Raw genomic sequence first — 16,540 nt, forward strand, 5'->3', positions numbered from 1 at the left:
CCATCTCCCTAGGTAGCGTTGAAGTGGTGGGCCCATAACCTGTTAGAAGACTAGACTAATACTTTATGTCTATCTCTGCGCAGATGAAGTGGATTATTAAACCGTTATAAAGAATCGTACTGACTACCGAACTTCTGCTGGAGGGAAAAAATGCAGCCTCCGTTTATTCGGTAGTTTGGGGAGATGAAGAAAATGAACGGCGTCTCAGTGACGTAATCAATCCGCGCATGCAAGCGCAACACCGCCCACTTGTGGACAAACAAAGTCGTAAACAAAATAATAGTACACAGTAACACATAGTCATACAAATACACTGGTGTTATATCTCAACAGTTCCTAAAAGGACAATATAGGACTTACTCTAACCTCAATATTTGCAAAAGTAATTAAAAAAAACAGCACCAACAGCCTTGTGATGACCTGGCGGCCTGTCCAGGATGTTTCCCCGCCTGCAACCCAATGGCTGCTGGGATAGGCTCCAGAGTCCCGCGACACTGAGAGCAGGATAAGCGGATTGGATAATGGATGGATTTATTTGTCACATCCCTGCCTGGTCAGCCCCTCCCTCGTCAGGCCGCTCCCACTGCCTTACCTAGCTCATCTGGTCATCGACCTCACCTGGAGCTCTCCAGAGCTCACACCTGACCTGCATCTCCAATCAGGCCGATCAACCCATCTCGGCCACGATAAGAAGCCGCTCGGCTCTCCAGACGATGCCAGATCGTCCTACCACTACAAGTGTTTTGACCTCCCTGCCATTGCCTGGACCACACCTGTACACTTACCACGACCCTGCCAAGACCACCGCCAGTGCGGGAACCACGACCCTGCCATGCCCACCGCCTGTACGAGAGCCTTGTCCCTGCCTAAACCCGGCAGACAATAAACGTGCCTCTTCGCCCCCCCCCTCCCCCATCCTGTGTCTCGTTCTGATTTTGGGGCCTACACCTGTTATCCCTGACAGAACGATCTAGCCAACATGGACCCAGCAGACGTTGAGGCATTACGTGCTGCCATAGCCGGCCAAGGAACCCTGATCAGGAGACATGACGCCACCCTGCAGGATGCTGCCTCCTCTATATGCAAGCCCTCTCTGCCAGCGTGGGAACCCTCACCACTCGAGCGGCCCTAACAAACCAAGGCCTACAGGGCCTAACCCAGCAATTCATGCGGTTTCATGGCTCAACTAAACCCGCTACTACAGCAAAACCCGGCCCAGGCCCCAGTCCAAGCCCCAGAACCTAGTCATGCCCCTGTACAGCCCAGGTGAGAACCTAGCATCCCCAACCCCAGCGGCCCTCTCGCCACAGCGGTGCTGTCGGCGTTGTCCTTCTGCCCGTCCACCGGAGAGGCCCTGTGTCCTGGTCAGCTCCCGATTGGTCCCAGCTGTCATGCCGCCTGCCTGGAATCCCTGGCCCCATTCGTTTTTCCCGCAGCTGCCACACCACCTCCGAGATCTGAATCCCCCGCGGCTGCCACACCGCCTTCGAGGTCTGTATCCCCCGCGGCTGCCGTGCCGCCCCCTAGGTCTGTATCCCCCGCGACCATCCCGCTGCCGCTGAGGTCTGTATCCTGCGCGGCTGCTGCGCCGCGTCCGAGGTCTGTATCCCCCGCAGCTGCCACGCCGCGTCCGAGGTCTGTATCCGCCGCGGCTGCCACGCCACGTCCGAGGTCTGTCTCCCCCGCGGCCAGCCCGCTGCCACCTCCGAAGTATGGTTGCCCCGCGGCCATCCCACCGCCTGCAAGCTCAGTCCGCCCTGCCGGAACAGGACACAGCCGAACCGGCGCCAATGCTCCCTTTTGCATGCAAGGTGGGCACGCTCACCTTGGGAGGTTGGATTGGTGAGGGACGCCCAGAGGACTCAGCCCAACCCAGGTAACGGTCCTTCTAACCGTCTCTTTGTGCCTGACCAGGTCCGTACCCAGGTTCTCCAGTGGGCTTACACCTCTCAGTTCGCCTGTCACCCTGGAAACAACCGTACCCTGTTTAAGCACCGGTTCTGGTGGCCCACCTTCTCTTCAGACACCCACGACTACGTCCAGGCCTGCACGGTGTGCGCTCGAAGCAAGTCTTCTCACCTACCCGCCTCTGATCTCCTACGACCCCTGCCTGTTCCTAGTGTGGGGGGGGGGGTCTTGTCACGTCCCTGCCTCGTCAACCCCTCCCTCATCAGGCCTCTCCCACTGCCTTACCTAGCTCATCTGGTTCATCGATCTCACCTGAATCTCACACCTGACCTGCATCTCCAATCAGGCCGATCAACCCGTCTCGGCCAGGATAAGAAGACGCTCTGCTCTCCAGACGATGCCAGATCGTCGCACCACTTCAAGTGTTTTGACCTCCCTGCCATTGTCTGGACCACGCCTGTACAAGTACCATGACCCTTACAAGATCACCGCCTGTACGAGAACCACGAGACTGCCAAGCCCACCACCTTTTGACCTCCCTGCCATTGCCTGTATGAGTACCACGGACCTGCCAAGCCCACTGCCTTTTGACCTCCCTGCCATTACCTGCACCACGCCTGTACGAGTACCATGACCATGCCAAGCCCACCGCCAGTACGAGAGCCACGCCCCTGCTAAGCCCACCGCCTGTCCGACAGCCTTGTCCCTGCCTAAACCCGGCATATAATCAACGTTCCTCTTTGGCTTTTCCCCCCATCCTGTCTCTCGTTTTGCTTTTGGGTCCTACCCCTGGTAGCCCTGACAGTATCTATCAAATGTGCTGATGTATGAAGTTTCCATCCTACTCTTGTGTGTATTATGATGACTACCAATCATTCATAAACTGGAGTCACATTCACGTGACCTTATTTATCATGAATTAAAATAAGCTAATGGACTGTACTGTATTAATATAGTCTTAATATGTCATGGCGAGAGCAGGGAGAGGACCCAAGTGCAGACAGCGGAGAAAAACCGGGCCAGAACAACTCTTTAATTACACAAACACTTACAAATAGCAGGTACAGACAAAGGGGAGAGCTCACAACAGGATGTGGCACTTCCGGCGACCAGGAGTCTCCGTGAGTGCGTGAAACGATCTGATAGGGAACCCAGGAAACCAGGGGTAATATATACCTAGCGGGGCCAATCAGGGAGACTGGACGCAGGTACCGTATGGCCAATTGGAGAAAGGGGAGGGAGACTGGGCACAGGTGCGCCGAAACCCCAATCAGAGGATGGGGACGGGCGAGTCCCGACGACCCAGACCACACATTCATGACAGGACACCCCCAAGGGACGGATTCCAGACATCCCAAAAAAACAACCAAGAACACCAAGAAGGGTGGACATAAGAGGGTCTGGGAGGGCCTCGGGACCCAGTGGTCAGGGAGAGGATGAATGGGGCCCGGGATCTCAGGTGATGGCCCGAGGGCTGGACCGATGGATGCAACTGTTCCGGAGGGGGACCAGGACGCAGGACCAAGGGGCAGAGCAGCTTTGGCAGATGGGCAGATGGATGACCCAGAGGCCGACGACGCCGACAAGACCGAGACGGCCAGCAGAGGCCTCTGAGGTAGTTAAAAAGCTCCTCAGTGGCAAGGCGCCAGGTGTGTATGAGATTTGCCCGATTCTGTTTGTGATATTCATGGACAGGATCTCAAGGTGCAGCCAATGTGAGCAGTGTGTCCGTTTTGGGAACCTCAGAAATGCATCTCTGCTCTTAGCAGATGATGTGATTTTGTTGGCTTCATCAGAATGCAACCTCCAGTGTGCATTGGGGCGGTTTACAGCTGAGAGTGAAATGGCCGGGATGAGGGTCAGCACCTCCAAGTCTGAGGTCATGGATCACTACCGGAAAATGGTGGATTGCTCCCTTCGGGTTGGGGATAAGTTGTTGCCTCAAGTGAAGGAGTTCAAGTGTCTCGGGGGTCTTGTCCACGAATGAGGGTAGGATGGAGCGAGATATTGACAGGTGGATTGGTGCAGCATCAGCAGTAATGCAGACGTTGTACCGGACCGTTGTGGTGAAGAAGGAGCTAAGCCGGAATTCAAAGTTCTCAATTTACCAGTCAGTCTTCGTTCCAACCCTCACCTATGGTCATGAGCTTTGGGTAGTGACTGAAAGGGTGAGATCGCGGATACAAGCGGCTGAAATAAGTTTCGTCCGTAGGGTGTCTGGGCTCAGCCTTAGACATAGGGTGAAGAGCTCGGATATCCGGAGGTAGCTTGGAGTAGAGCCACTGCTCCTTCGCGTCAAAAGGAGCCAGCTGAGGTGGTTCGGGCATCTGATTAGGATGCCTCCTGGGCGCCTTCTTTTGGAGGTTTACCGGGCACGGCCAACTGGGAGGAGACCCTGGGGTAGACCCCGAACTCGCCGCAGGGACTACTTGTCCAATCTGGCCTGGGAACGCCTTGGGATCTCCCAGAAGGAGCTGGACGGCGTTGCTGGGTAAAGGGACGTCTGGAGTGCCCTACTTAGCTAGCTGCCACCACCGCGACCCGACCCCGGAGAAGTGGCTGATGATGGATGAATGAATGAATATTAGCCCTAACAGAATAGTAATATTAGTCTTAATAGAGTCTCAATAGAGTCTTAATAGACTTTAACAGCGGGGCTCTGGGGAATCAGAATCAACTCAAAAGTCTCTCGTCATTCTCAGGAGGAAAAAAATCAAAAATGCGTCCTGTCCCTCAAAAGACGCTCGTGTCAAATCCTCTACAACACAAGGTGGGCCCATTTAACACGGGGACTTTACAGTATTGTGTCCCTTTAAATCTTCTTTTTCAGTAATTAAATTAATATTACACAGGAAACAATCACAGGAAGTGTTTCCAGTCGTCTGTTAATCCTTCTAAACATTTTATCTCACTTCAATTTTGTTTGCTAACATGTTTTCTCAAGTCTTTTGTTCATCTTTCTTCATATGTCCATATTAGAGGACAGAGTCTGTTCAAATAAGACTATTTCATGAATAAAAGTGAAGGTTCCTGCTGTGGAGGCTCCACACATCTTAGGTGTGGTCTCAGGTCTTCATACATTTCTGTCAGATGTGTGAAGAAGGTGATAAATCCACTTTTCATGTAGAACCACACACACATTAGTGTTGAAGTTCCTTGATAATGAGACCTAATGACTGTTAATCTCTCAGCTGTGTGATGAAGACCCATCATGTCAACCTTCATCTTCCTCCCCAGCAGGGTGTGAATGAATGGATGTCCCACACTGTTGTGTGGACCCACTCTCCATCTAAACATCTGAATGTGATCTGCTTTGTTCTCATGAAAAACTAAACACAACTTACACTTCCTCAGACCCGGCTCCAACCTGCACCCTCCAGCATGGTCCAGCCTGGGGGTGGAGGAGAGACACAGTCACACCAGCACATCCTCCATCTAATAAACCTCCACCCAGTATCAGTCCTGTCCTGTTACAGAAGAACCAGTCTGATCCAGCATCAGAGTAGGAGGAGACATCCTTGTAGAAGACATGATGAGTGAGGGTCATCCAGCCGGTCCATACCTGAGAGAGTCCAGTCTCCAGTGTGGATCCTCCAGTCCAGCAGAGAGCAGCTCCCCTCCTGAGTCTCCTGGCTGGTTGTAGCTCAGGTCCAGCTCTCTCAGATGGGACGGGTTGGAGCTCAGAGCTGAGAGCAGAGAAGAAACACCTTCCTCTGAGACCAGACAGCCCGACAACCTGAACACACACACACACACACACACACACACACACACACACACACACACACACACACACACACACACACACACACACATTAATGATGGATTACATTTATACAGCACTTTATCTGGACAGCCAAAGCGCTTCACAATTAAGGGGGAAACTCACCTCAACCACCACCAATGTGTAGCACCACCTGGGTGGTGCACGGCAGCCATTTTGCACCAGAAACGCTCACCACACATCAGCTTGTGTGTGGTGTTCCCCACCTGGCTCTCTCCATCTCTCCCTCTCAACCAAGATTTGGCGCGGTCTCAATCGCGTCGCCCGACAGGAAGTTGGATAAAGGGATGTTGCCAAGCAACAACTACAACACTACACCCTTGTGGTGGGACTCACCACAGCCCCACCACACCATATTACCACGACACTCTACACTCACCATACAATAGTCATTTGATTTGGCTTTTTCTCCCCAGTTGCACTTGGCTAATTACCCCTATCTCCCGAGCTGTCCCGGTCTCTGCTCCACCCCCTCTGCTGATCCGGGAGGGCTGCAGACTACCACATGCCTCCTCCCATACACGTGGAGTCACCAGCCGCTTCTTTTCACCTGACAGTGAGGAGTTTCACCAGGGGGGCGTAGCACGTGGGAGGATCACGCTATTCCCCCCAGTTCCCCCTCCCCCCTCAACAGGCGGCCCGACCGACCAGAGGGGGCGCTAGTGCAGCGACCAGGACACATACCCCATACCCCATACCCACATCCGGCTTCCCACCCGCAGAAACGGCCAATTGTGTCTGTAGGGAAGCCCGACCAAGCCGGAGATAACTCGGGGATTCGAACCGGCGATCCCCGTGTTGGCAGGTAACGGAATAGACCGCTACGCCACCCAGACACCCCTGCATTTTGATTTTAAACACGTTGTGATACGCTGAGTATTGGAATACATATTTTGTGACATAGTGCGGTTTTGTGTGTGTGTGACCCAACCACACTTGTGTGTGTGTGTGTGTGTGTGTGTGTGTGTGTGTGTGTGTGTGTGTGTGTGTGTGTGTGTGCCAGCGGCACAGGGCGTGTGTGATGCGTCAGTGCAGTAATACTGGGGTAGTAGTGCTTGTAGTTAGTGCATGCTACATGCTGCTTCTGCTTGCTACTCTCTGCTCTCAGCTACTGCCGCCGGCTAGCCCTCTTTGCGGGGGTGAAAAGAGGAGCCGAGTGCGTAAGTCTCCCCTGCCAGTACATAGCCTCTCTACCGCCAAGACTCCTGCAGTGCCTCCTCGTGGCCACACACGGTAACTGGGTACCTTGTGGTCCTTGGCTAAACTGTAGGGGATCTCGGAGCTACAGTGGTCCCCAGAGCCCTAATGCGCAGGCCCATGTGAAGTGGATACACCCTGGCATTGACCAACCACTGTCCCACTGCCTTGTGGGTGAGTCTAGGACGACAAAGGCTAGGGGAGCACACCCTGAGAGAAAAGCAACGTGCATGGCGGCGCACGATAGGCGGTCCTCTGACAGACTGGAGCTCCGGCAGCCTCCTGCAGCTGTGGAAGAGTGCTGGTCGTCTTGGGCCCCCCTTGCCACCGGACCCCACCCGCAGTGACAAAGTGCAGCTGGGACATGCGCACCCCCAGCAGCACTGTAAATAATCTCTTTGAGCAGGTATCCAGCTCTGCCTCGGTGAGACCAGCAACTGGAATATGGATCAAAGTCTGTCGGCGATGGGGTGTCTGGTGACGGGAGCAGGTATGAACGCACTGGAAGCTCCTAATGAGACCCCTGCACGCCAGCGGCACGGGGATATTCATGGTCGCCAGCAGCTGGGTTTGAGTGGCAGCTGCTCCCGGCAGACCCCTGTGTGTCTGAGCAGCCCTATTTAGGAGCCACACTGCTCACCCCAACCGGGGAGGGGCCTAGAAAAGGTGGCCTAAACATTGCCCACTCAAAACATCCTGGATAGGCTACCGCACCTGTCGGGACATTCCACTCTGCGGTCGAGATAAAAAAAAGAAAATAATTCCCTTTAAACTGGCAACATGGAACATAAGAACTCTGCTGGACGTTAATGCCGAAAGACCTCAGCGAAGGACTGCACTCATTGCAGCGGAACTCAACCGCTACAATATTGACATTGCTGCACTCAGCCAAACCAGGTTCCTGGGTGAAGAAACTGCTCTGTCTCCCCCCTGAAGTCGATGGTACCACCCTCATAAAGGACCAGAAACTCATCACAAAAAGATGGGCCGAACATTTTGAGACTCTTTTGAACCAGCCCTCCCCAACAGATCCCTCGATCTTGGATGAACTACATGTCCGCCCCACCATCCAAGACCTTGACCTTCCACCAACCTTTGAAGAGGTTCGGGTTAGGGTTAGGGTTAGGGTATCCCTGCAGAGATTTTTAAACAGGGAGGCTACCTCTGCACCCGTGCACTTCTCCTGTTCATCTCACACATATGGAAGAATGAAACTGTCCCTCAGCAGTGGAGGGATGCTAACATCATCTCCATATATAAAGGCAAAGGAGACAAGTCCCTCTGTGACAACAGCTGTGGCATTTCACTACTGGCTGTTGCTGGAAAAGTCCTGGCCAAACTCATGCTACACAGGCTGGTAAAACACATCTCAGAGGAGCTGTTGCCTGAGTCACAGTGTGGGTTCAGGAGGAATGGGAGTACTGTGGACATGGTGTTCACAGCACGGCAACTCCAGGAGAAGTGTAGGGAGCAACATCAGAACCTCTTCATAGCCTTCATCGACCTGTCAAAGGCTTTCGACACAGTCAACAGGGACATCCTATGGAACATCCTCCTGAAGTTTGTCTGTCCACGAAAGTTTGTCAACATCCTTCAAAGATTTCATGTGGGGATGATGGCACGTGTGACCATTGGAGGCCAGGAATCCGAGCCCTTCACGGTGTGCACAGGGGTACATCAGGGGTGCATCCTTGCTCCAGTTCTCTTCAACATACACTACCGTTCAAAAGTTTGGGATCACCCAAACAATTTTGTGTTTTCCATGAAAAGTCACACTTATTCACCACCATATGTTGTGAAATGAATAGAAAATAGAGTCAAGACATTGACAAGGTTAGAAATAATGATTTGTATTTGAAATAAGATTTTTTTTACATCAAACTTTGCTTTCGTCAAAGAATCCTCCATTTGCAGCAATTACAGCATTGCAGACCTTTGGCATTCTTGCTGTTAATTTGTTGAGGTAATCTGGAGAAATTGCACCCCACGCTTCCCGAAGCAGCTCCCACAAGTTGGATTGGTTGGATGGGCACTTCTTGCGTACCATACGGTCAAGCTGCTCCCACAACAGCTCAATGGGGTTCAGATCTGGTGACTGCGCTGGCCACTCCATTACCGATAGAATACCAGCTGCCTGCTTCTGCTCTAAATAGTTCTTGCACAATTTGGAGGTGTGTTTAGGGTCATTGTCCTGTTGTAGGATGAAATTGGCTCCAATCAAGCGCTGTCCACTGGGTATGGCATGGCGTTGCAAAATGGAGTGATAGCCTTCCTTATTCAGAATCCCTTTTACCCTGTACAAATCTCCCACCTTACCAGCACCAAAGCAACCCCAGACCATCACATTACCTCCACCATGCTTAACAGATGGCGTCAGGCATTCTTCCAGCATCTTTTCATTTGTTCTGCGTCTCACAAACGTTCTTCTTTGTGATCCAAACACCTCAAACTTGGATTCATCCGTCCACAACACTTTTTTCCAGTCTTCCTCTGTCCAATGTCTGTGTTCTTTTGCCCATCTTAATCTTTTTCTTTTATTGGTCAGTCTCAGATATGGCTTTTTCTTTGCCACTCTGCCCTGAAGCCCAGAATCCCGCAGCCGCCTCTTCACTGTAGATGTTGACACTGGTGTTTTGCGGGTACTATTTAATGAAGATGCCAGTTGGGGACCTGTGAGGCGTCTGTTTCTCAAACTAGAGACTCTAATGTACTTATCTTCTTGCTCAGTTGTGCAACGCGGCCTCCCACTTCTTTTTCTACTCTGGTTAGAGCCTGTTTGTGCTGTCCTCTGAAGGGAGTAGTACACACCGGTGTAGGAAATCTTCAATTTCTTAGCAATTTCTCGCATGGAATAGCCTTCATTTCTAAGAACAAGAATAGACTGTCGAGTTTCAGATGAAAGTTCTCTTTTTCTGGCCATTTTGAGCGTTTAATTGACCCCACAAACGTGATGCTCCAGAAACTCAATCTGCTCAAAGGAAGGTCAGTTTTGTAGCTTCTGTAATGAGCTAAACTGTTTTCAGATGTGTGAACATGATTGCACAAGGGTTTTCTAATCATCAATTAGCCTTCTGAGCCAATGAGCAAACACATTGTACCATTAGAACACTGGAGTGATAGTTGCTTGAAATGGGCCTCTATACACCTATGTAGATATTGCACCAAAAACCAGACATTTGCAGCTAGAATAGTCATTTACCACATTAGCAATGTATAGAGTGTATTTCTTTAAAGTTAAGACTAGTTTAAAGTTATCTTCATTGAAAAGTACAGTGCTTTTCCTTCAAAAATATGGACATTTCAATGTGATCCCAAACTTTTGAACGGTAGTGTATTCCTCCTGTGTGTGATATTGCTGCTCCATAAGGAAATCAGGAAGGACAGTGGGGTTACTGTGGACTTCAGACTAGATGGAAACCTATTTAACATCCGTAGCCTCCAAGCGGTCACAAAAATTACATCTGAGCACATCATCGAGTTACAGTACGCAGATGACTGTGCAGTTGTGACCCACACATCCGAGGCACTACAAGCTACCCTTGCAGCTGCTGCAAGGGCGTATGGTAGGCTGGGGCTCTCTATAAATGTGGCAAAGACTGAAGTAGTATGCCAGTGGGCATCTACTCCTCCATCTCATTCACCAACCTTCAACATCTCCGACAAACCACTTGCAACAGTGGAATCCTTCAAATACCTGGGCAGCTTCCTCTGACGACTGCAGCATCGACAGGGAGATGCAAAACCGGATTAAACAAGCAACATCCTCTTTTGGCAGACTTAGGAGAAGGGTCTTTCAAAACAAAGACCTCAACCTCCACACCAACATATCTGTCTACTTGGCAGTTGTCATCACGACTCTCCTCTACAGCTGTGAGGCATGGACCCTGTACAGCCACCACCTCAGGATGCTTGAGGCCTTCCACATCAGATGCCTACAACGCATCCTGAGGATAACCTGGCGTGACTGAGTGCCCCGTACTGAAATACTCCGCAAGACCAACTGCATCAGCATGCAGGCTACCGTCACCCAGCACCAACTTCGCTGGCTCGGTCACGTCATCAGGATGCCAAAGGAGCGCTTACCGTGTAAAGTGCTGTATGGCCAGCTACATCTTGGCCACCGCTTGGCAAGGGGCCAGAAAAAACGGTACAAAGACCAGCTGAAGACCATCATAAAAAAGTGCGGCCTGAACCTGAGCCAGCTGGAAGACACTGCCGCCCAATGCTCCATCTGGCAGCAGCTCTGTCAACAAGGGGGGGCAAAAACTCGAGAAGGACCATGGTGATCGACGGACCAGGAGACGTCTGAAGAGACATGAAGCCAGTACCACACCTACACCCCCGTCAGTGGTTTCACCTGTTCTGTCTGTGGCAGACATTGTGGATCGTGGATTGGGCTTTACAGCCATAAGAAGACTCACAAGTGAGAGAGACAGGATTGTCATCATCGGACACGACTGACAACCTAAAGCAAGCAAAGCAAGCGTGTTTGTGTGTGTGTTTATGTTTGTGTTTGTGTGTGTGTGTGTGTGTGTGTGTGTGTGTGTGTGTTTGTGTGTATGTGTGTTTGTGTGTGTGTGTGTTTGTGTGTATGTGTGGGGGGGTGTACGTGTTATGATGTGGATCCCTCTGGAGACTGGGGTGACATCCATGGAGACACCTGTGAGTGTGATGAGAGGAGCTGTCTCGTCACGTACGACCGACACACCGACCACTTCTGTTCAGGTCCGCCGGCTTCCACAAACCCCCCATGCATAGACCAGGAGGACTACCGGTGGGCTAGCTGGAGGCGACTCTACTGTACTATTTTTATAGGGGCTTCTGAACGGAAAGAGGAAATACCAGTTAGAGTTTTTATTCATTTACATGTTTAGCATCTCCCACCAAACGTTTGTCAGCTGGACTCTGACCTTTCATGGCGGATGTTGTAAGGGCTGGAAAACAGACTGAATCTCCAGCCTCCGTGAGCTGCTGTCTACTACACATCAGCTGTGTCCCAAGTCACTCCCTTTTCACTCCCTAGTCCGCTATGTCCACCCTCTGCCATGTTGTTTGCATTTCTGAATTTTAACTGGACATTTTATTCACTATTTAGCGCCTTCAGAAATTCCCACAACAGGCCTCCGGGAAGCGGTCTATTCTGTTGCCTACCAACACGAGGACCTCCAAGACCATGCCAAATCCTGGATGAGATGGAGCGATGGAGAGAGCCAGGTTGGGAATGTTGCCAGGACACCAGGGACCCCCTACTCTTTGCTATAAGTGCCATGTGATCTTTAACAACCACAGTGAGTCAGGACCTCGGTTTAACGTCTCATCCGAAGGACGGTGTCTCCTACAGCACAGTGTCCCCTCACTGCACTGGGGCATTAGCTTCTTTTTTTTTTGTCTCTCTCGTCATCAGCTGCTTCTCCAGGGTTGGGTCGCGGGGGCAGCAAGCTAAGTAGGGCACTCCTCACATCCCTCTCCCCAGCAACGCCCTCCAGCTCCTCTTGGGTGATCCTTAGGCATTCCCAGGCCAGACTGAACATGTAGTCTCTCCAGGAAGTTCTGGGTCTACCCCGGGGTCTCCTCCCAGTTGGACGTGACCGGAAAACCTCCAAAGGAAGGCTCACAGGAAGCATCCTAATCAGGTCCCGAACCACCTCAACTGGCTCCTTTCGACTCCAAGGAGCAGTGGCTTTTGTTGTTGTTGTTTTTATTAGGACCAGAAGGAAGACTGCTCCCTACTGGCCCACCAACACCAAATCCAGCAGCAACTCATTTTCCCATGAGGTCTCCCATCCAAGTACTAGCCAAGCCCACACCTGCTTAGCTTGTGTCGTTCGGCAGGGCCAGGGTACATGTTGGTATGGCTGCCGGCAAACCAACCCAATGTGAGTTAACTGGTACCACCACGGTGGTCAACAACTTCCTGTGTCAACTCAGGTCACATGATCAGACTAGGGTACATGATGGCGTGCAAACTGTTCATTGTTATTCTTTACAGCAGCTGCAACCCTAGTTGTATGACGAGATATTGGACACAAATCAGGACTAAATATAAAACATGATCCAAAGTGGTCAGTAGTCCCTGTCCTTATTCTTTCAGTGGTGTGAATGTGTGCTACTGTACAACACATTAACAACTTATATGATTTGCAGCAAACTCAATAAAAATAACAACAACAAAGTCAACTAACAATGACAGCAGAGCATCCATCTCTGCCAGAAGATCCTCCAGTGAAGAAGTTGTCCATCTCTTATAATGAGGGGTGGTCTAACATGGTGGGCGTCCAGAAAGGTGTGTGTTGTGGCCCTGCTGCTGGCAGCTCCCAGCAGACCTCTCTGGCAGCAGATAGTCTATGTAAATGAGAGTTTATGCTTCACAGCTGTGATGTCAGTACCCTCCAAGCGCCCAATGCGGGTAGAGTTTTCATTTGGCGTGTAAGTTTCAGAAGCCACCAGACACTTTGGCGGGTCACTGTTTCTCCAATGAAATATCAGCACTGATGATTCAGCGCGAGTAAGGTCAGTAGTAAAACATCACTCTCGGCGGCTCAAACAGCGCACGAAGGAACCACCCTGTCAGACGGTGGCAGCTTGCGTACTACAGTAGCTAGTGTACTACAGTAGCTAGTGCTAACGCTAGCAGCAACGTTATGTGGCGACACAGAGCCGGCGTAAGCCCGCCCGGCCCCACAAAACGAACACATTACGAGCCACCTGATGGGCTCAAACAAGAGAAGAGGACATGTAGTCCTAACTGGAGACTGAGAAGAAGACCGGAGTAGAAAGGAGCTGGCTGTGCTACGATATGACAACGGTGTCCAGGACTTGCACCATCTGTCAGACGTGCGCGAAGGGCAAAGCCTGCAACAACACGTGTTGTCGGTAATAAAACCATGAAACTGGAAGCGATTGTAGGACCAGGACACATCCAGGGTCCACACTGTTACGTCTGCACACATCGACAGTGCTGCATTTGATTTGGCGCTCTTCTATAGTGCTGGGATCGATTGGTGAGGCCTGCGGGCTCTGGGTTGTTTGATCGGGTCTGCCTGTGACGCGGTGTCAGTCTGAATAAACAATGCAACGCAGAGGTTGTGTCGAGCGACAGCGCTGTGTCCTGACGTGATTTCTAAACACAATATTGGTGACGAGGATATCGTATCTCCCACCACCTGCCCCCTTCCTGGCATTACCTGGCGAGCCTCCGGTACCATGGACTCGCTGGCTACATAGTTTCGAAAATTACCTCATAGCCTCAGGGCTCGATGACGTGAGCCAGGCTAGGAAGACGGCTCTGTTGCTACACTGCTTGGGAGCAGAGGGTCATCGTGTGCTCGGGACTCTGGGGAACTTCACAAACTTTGACAAAGCTGTGGGACTTCTGAACACCCATTTCGGCGATTTATATTCCGTCAGTGACACTAACTGCCTGGTGAGTCTGTGCAGCAGTATGTAGCTAATTTGCGAAGGCTAGCTAGCTCATGCAAGTTTGGTGCGCTTCAGGACGAGATGGTTCGCGACCAGCTAATCGAACACACCAACAACGCAAAGGTGCGTGAGACTCTCCTGCTGGAAAAAGACGATCTGCTGCTGTCCAGAGCAATTACCATCGCACTACAGGTTGAGGGAGCAGCTGAGTGTGCTGCTATGCTAAATACACAGCAAGTGGCCACCTCCAGTCAAGCTGCCAACGACTTCTCCCTCTACTCGGCTGCCCCCCGGGACGCAACCCAGCCAGAGCGAGGCGGGCGCCGACTCCACTGGGGACGTCTTGCAACTGCAACGACAGCGTTCTCGACCCCGCCCTCAACAGTCCTGTGGTAACTGTGGATCTCGGTCTCATGCTTCAAGGGCTCAGAACTGCCCTGCCCGTGGCCGGACATGCCGTAGCTGCAGTAAGCAAAATCACTTTGCCAACGTCTGTCGATCTTCCCCGGCTGGGTCAGAGGGCCACACCCCCCAGTCTTCAACCGCCATCATTCACAAGGTGAGCTCTGGGCGAGTGTCATTCAAATCATGCACAGTCAATATTAATGATGTGTGCATCCCCCTGCTGTTGGACACCGGTGCAGGTGTGTCTCTCCTGAATGTTGATACCTACAGTCAATTTTTCAGTTCACTGCCACTGTCCGCACCCTCAGCTGTCCTCTGTGGGTATGGTGACTCCAAAATCGATCTGGTTGGCTCTCTCCAAGTGACTGTCCGCTATGGAACCAAGCTGGTGCCCAATGCAGTTTTTCATGTGGCACGCCGTGGGGCCAACTTGATGGGCCTGGACCTGTTCTTCGCTCTGGGGTTCTCCCTCTTAGACACAAGGGGGGCAGCAATCCTGACTGTTGCCACGCCTTGGCAGCAGAAGTGGCCATCACTGTTTGTGGGGCTGGGCTGCCTCTCCGCCTTTGCCCATCAACCTCTCCTCAACCCTGCTCTGAAACCTGTCATCCAACCACTGCGCCGCATCCCGTTGGCTCTCCATGATGGGGTCTCTGCCGAGCTGCAACAACTGCTGGAAGCTGGCATCATTGAATCGGTGGACGCATCACCCTGGGTCTCAAACCTTGTGGTGGCTAAGAAGAAGTCGGGGGGCCTGCGTGTCTGCGTCGATCTACGTGCAGTAAATAAGGCAGTGGTCCCTGATAAGTATCCACTGCCCACCTCAGAAGAACTCACTGCTCAGTTCTATGGCTCTGAGGTGTTCTCCAAGCTCGACTTCAGACAGGGGTGCTTACAGGTGCCCCTCCACCCCAGCACACGAAACCTCACAGCCTTTGTGACACATGCAGGAGTGTTTCGCTACACCAGGATGCCTTTCGGTCTCAGCTCCTCCCCTAGCTGCTTCCAGAAAACCATGGTCTCCGTGCTGGCTGGCATACTGGGCGTGGCCATTTATCTGGATGATATAGTGGTACACGGGCCCACCAGTGAAATCCACGACAAGTGCCTCAACATGGTCTTCGCAGTCCTGTCCAAGCACAAGCTAACTCTCAATGCTGAGAAATGTGTCCTGTCTGTGCCAGCCATCGAGTTTGTGGGGTTCCGGCTGCAGCGCAGTAGCTGACAGCACGGACAACGTGATGAAGACAGCGACACGACAAGGCCGGCCTTCTACCAAAAGTCCAGGGAATAACAAAAGGGAAGAAACAGCGAGCGTCACATGTTACAGGTGCGGAAGAAAAGGACACAAAGCGAAGGGCTGCAAAGCAAACGTGTGGTGCAATTACTGCAAGAGGGACAACCACGCCGAGTCCATGTGCAGAAGAAAAGGACAAGACGATGCCAGAAAAGTGTTCGACGAGGATGAGGAGGTCGACGACCAGGACCATGTCTTTAAAACAAAGCATCGCAAAGAGGAGAGAAATGACATCCCACAACGGAAGCCCCCGAACAAGGTGAAGATGAAAGGCATCATGGTGGACGGTGGCGCAACGTCGCACATTATTAACGACATAAAGAAGTTAATCAGCTTTGATGGCTCATTCAAGCCGGGCAGCCATTCGGTCGAGTTAGCTGATGGAACAAAATGCAAACATGGCATGAGATATTGGGTCATTGTAATCATGACGATGTGCAAAAATTGCAAAGTGTGGTAAAAGGTATGGAGATAAAGGGTGGTACTGCAGGGCCAAAACAGGTGTGTGAAGTGTGCATAAAAGGAAAATT

General features: G+C 51.7%; 1 protein-coding gene across 1 annotated transcript in view; it reads right to left on the reverse strand.

Annotated features, from left to right (window-relative positions):
- Nucleotides 1–16,540, reverse strand: part of LOC130126110 (uncharacterized) — a 96,891-nt gene that overhangs the window by 52,760 nt on the left and 27,591 nt on the right. Inside the window, 3 exon segments of the mRNA XM_056295472.1 lie at nt 1,396–1,757; nt 5,253–5,299; nt 5,471–5,644. Of these exon segments, the coding sequence (XP_056151447.1) occupies nt 1,396–1,757; nt 5,253–5,299; nt 5,471–5,644 (583 nt within the window).

The sequence above is a fragment of the Lampris incognitus genome, chromosome 16 (assembly GCF_029633865.1).
Source record: "Lampris incognitus isolate fLamInc1 chromosome 16, fLamInc1.hap2, whole genome shotgun sequence".
NCBI lineage: Eukaryota > Metazoa > Chordata > Actinopteri > Lampriformes > Lampridae > Lampris > Lampris incognitus.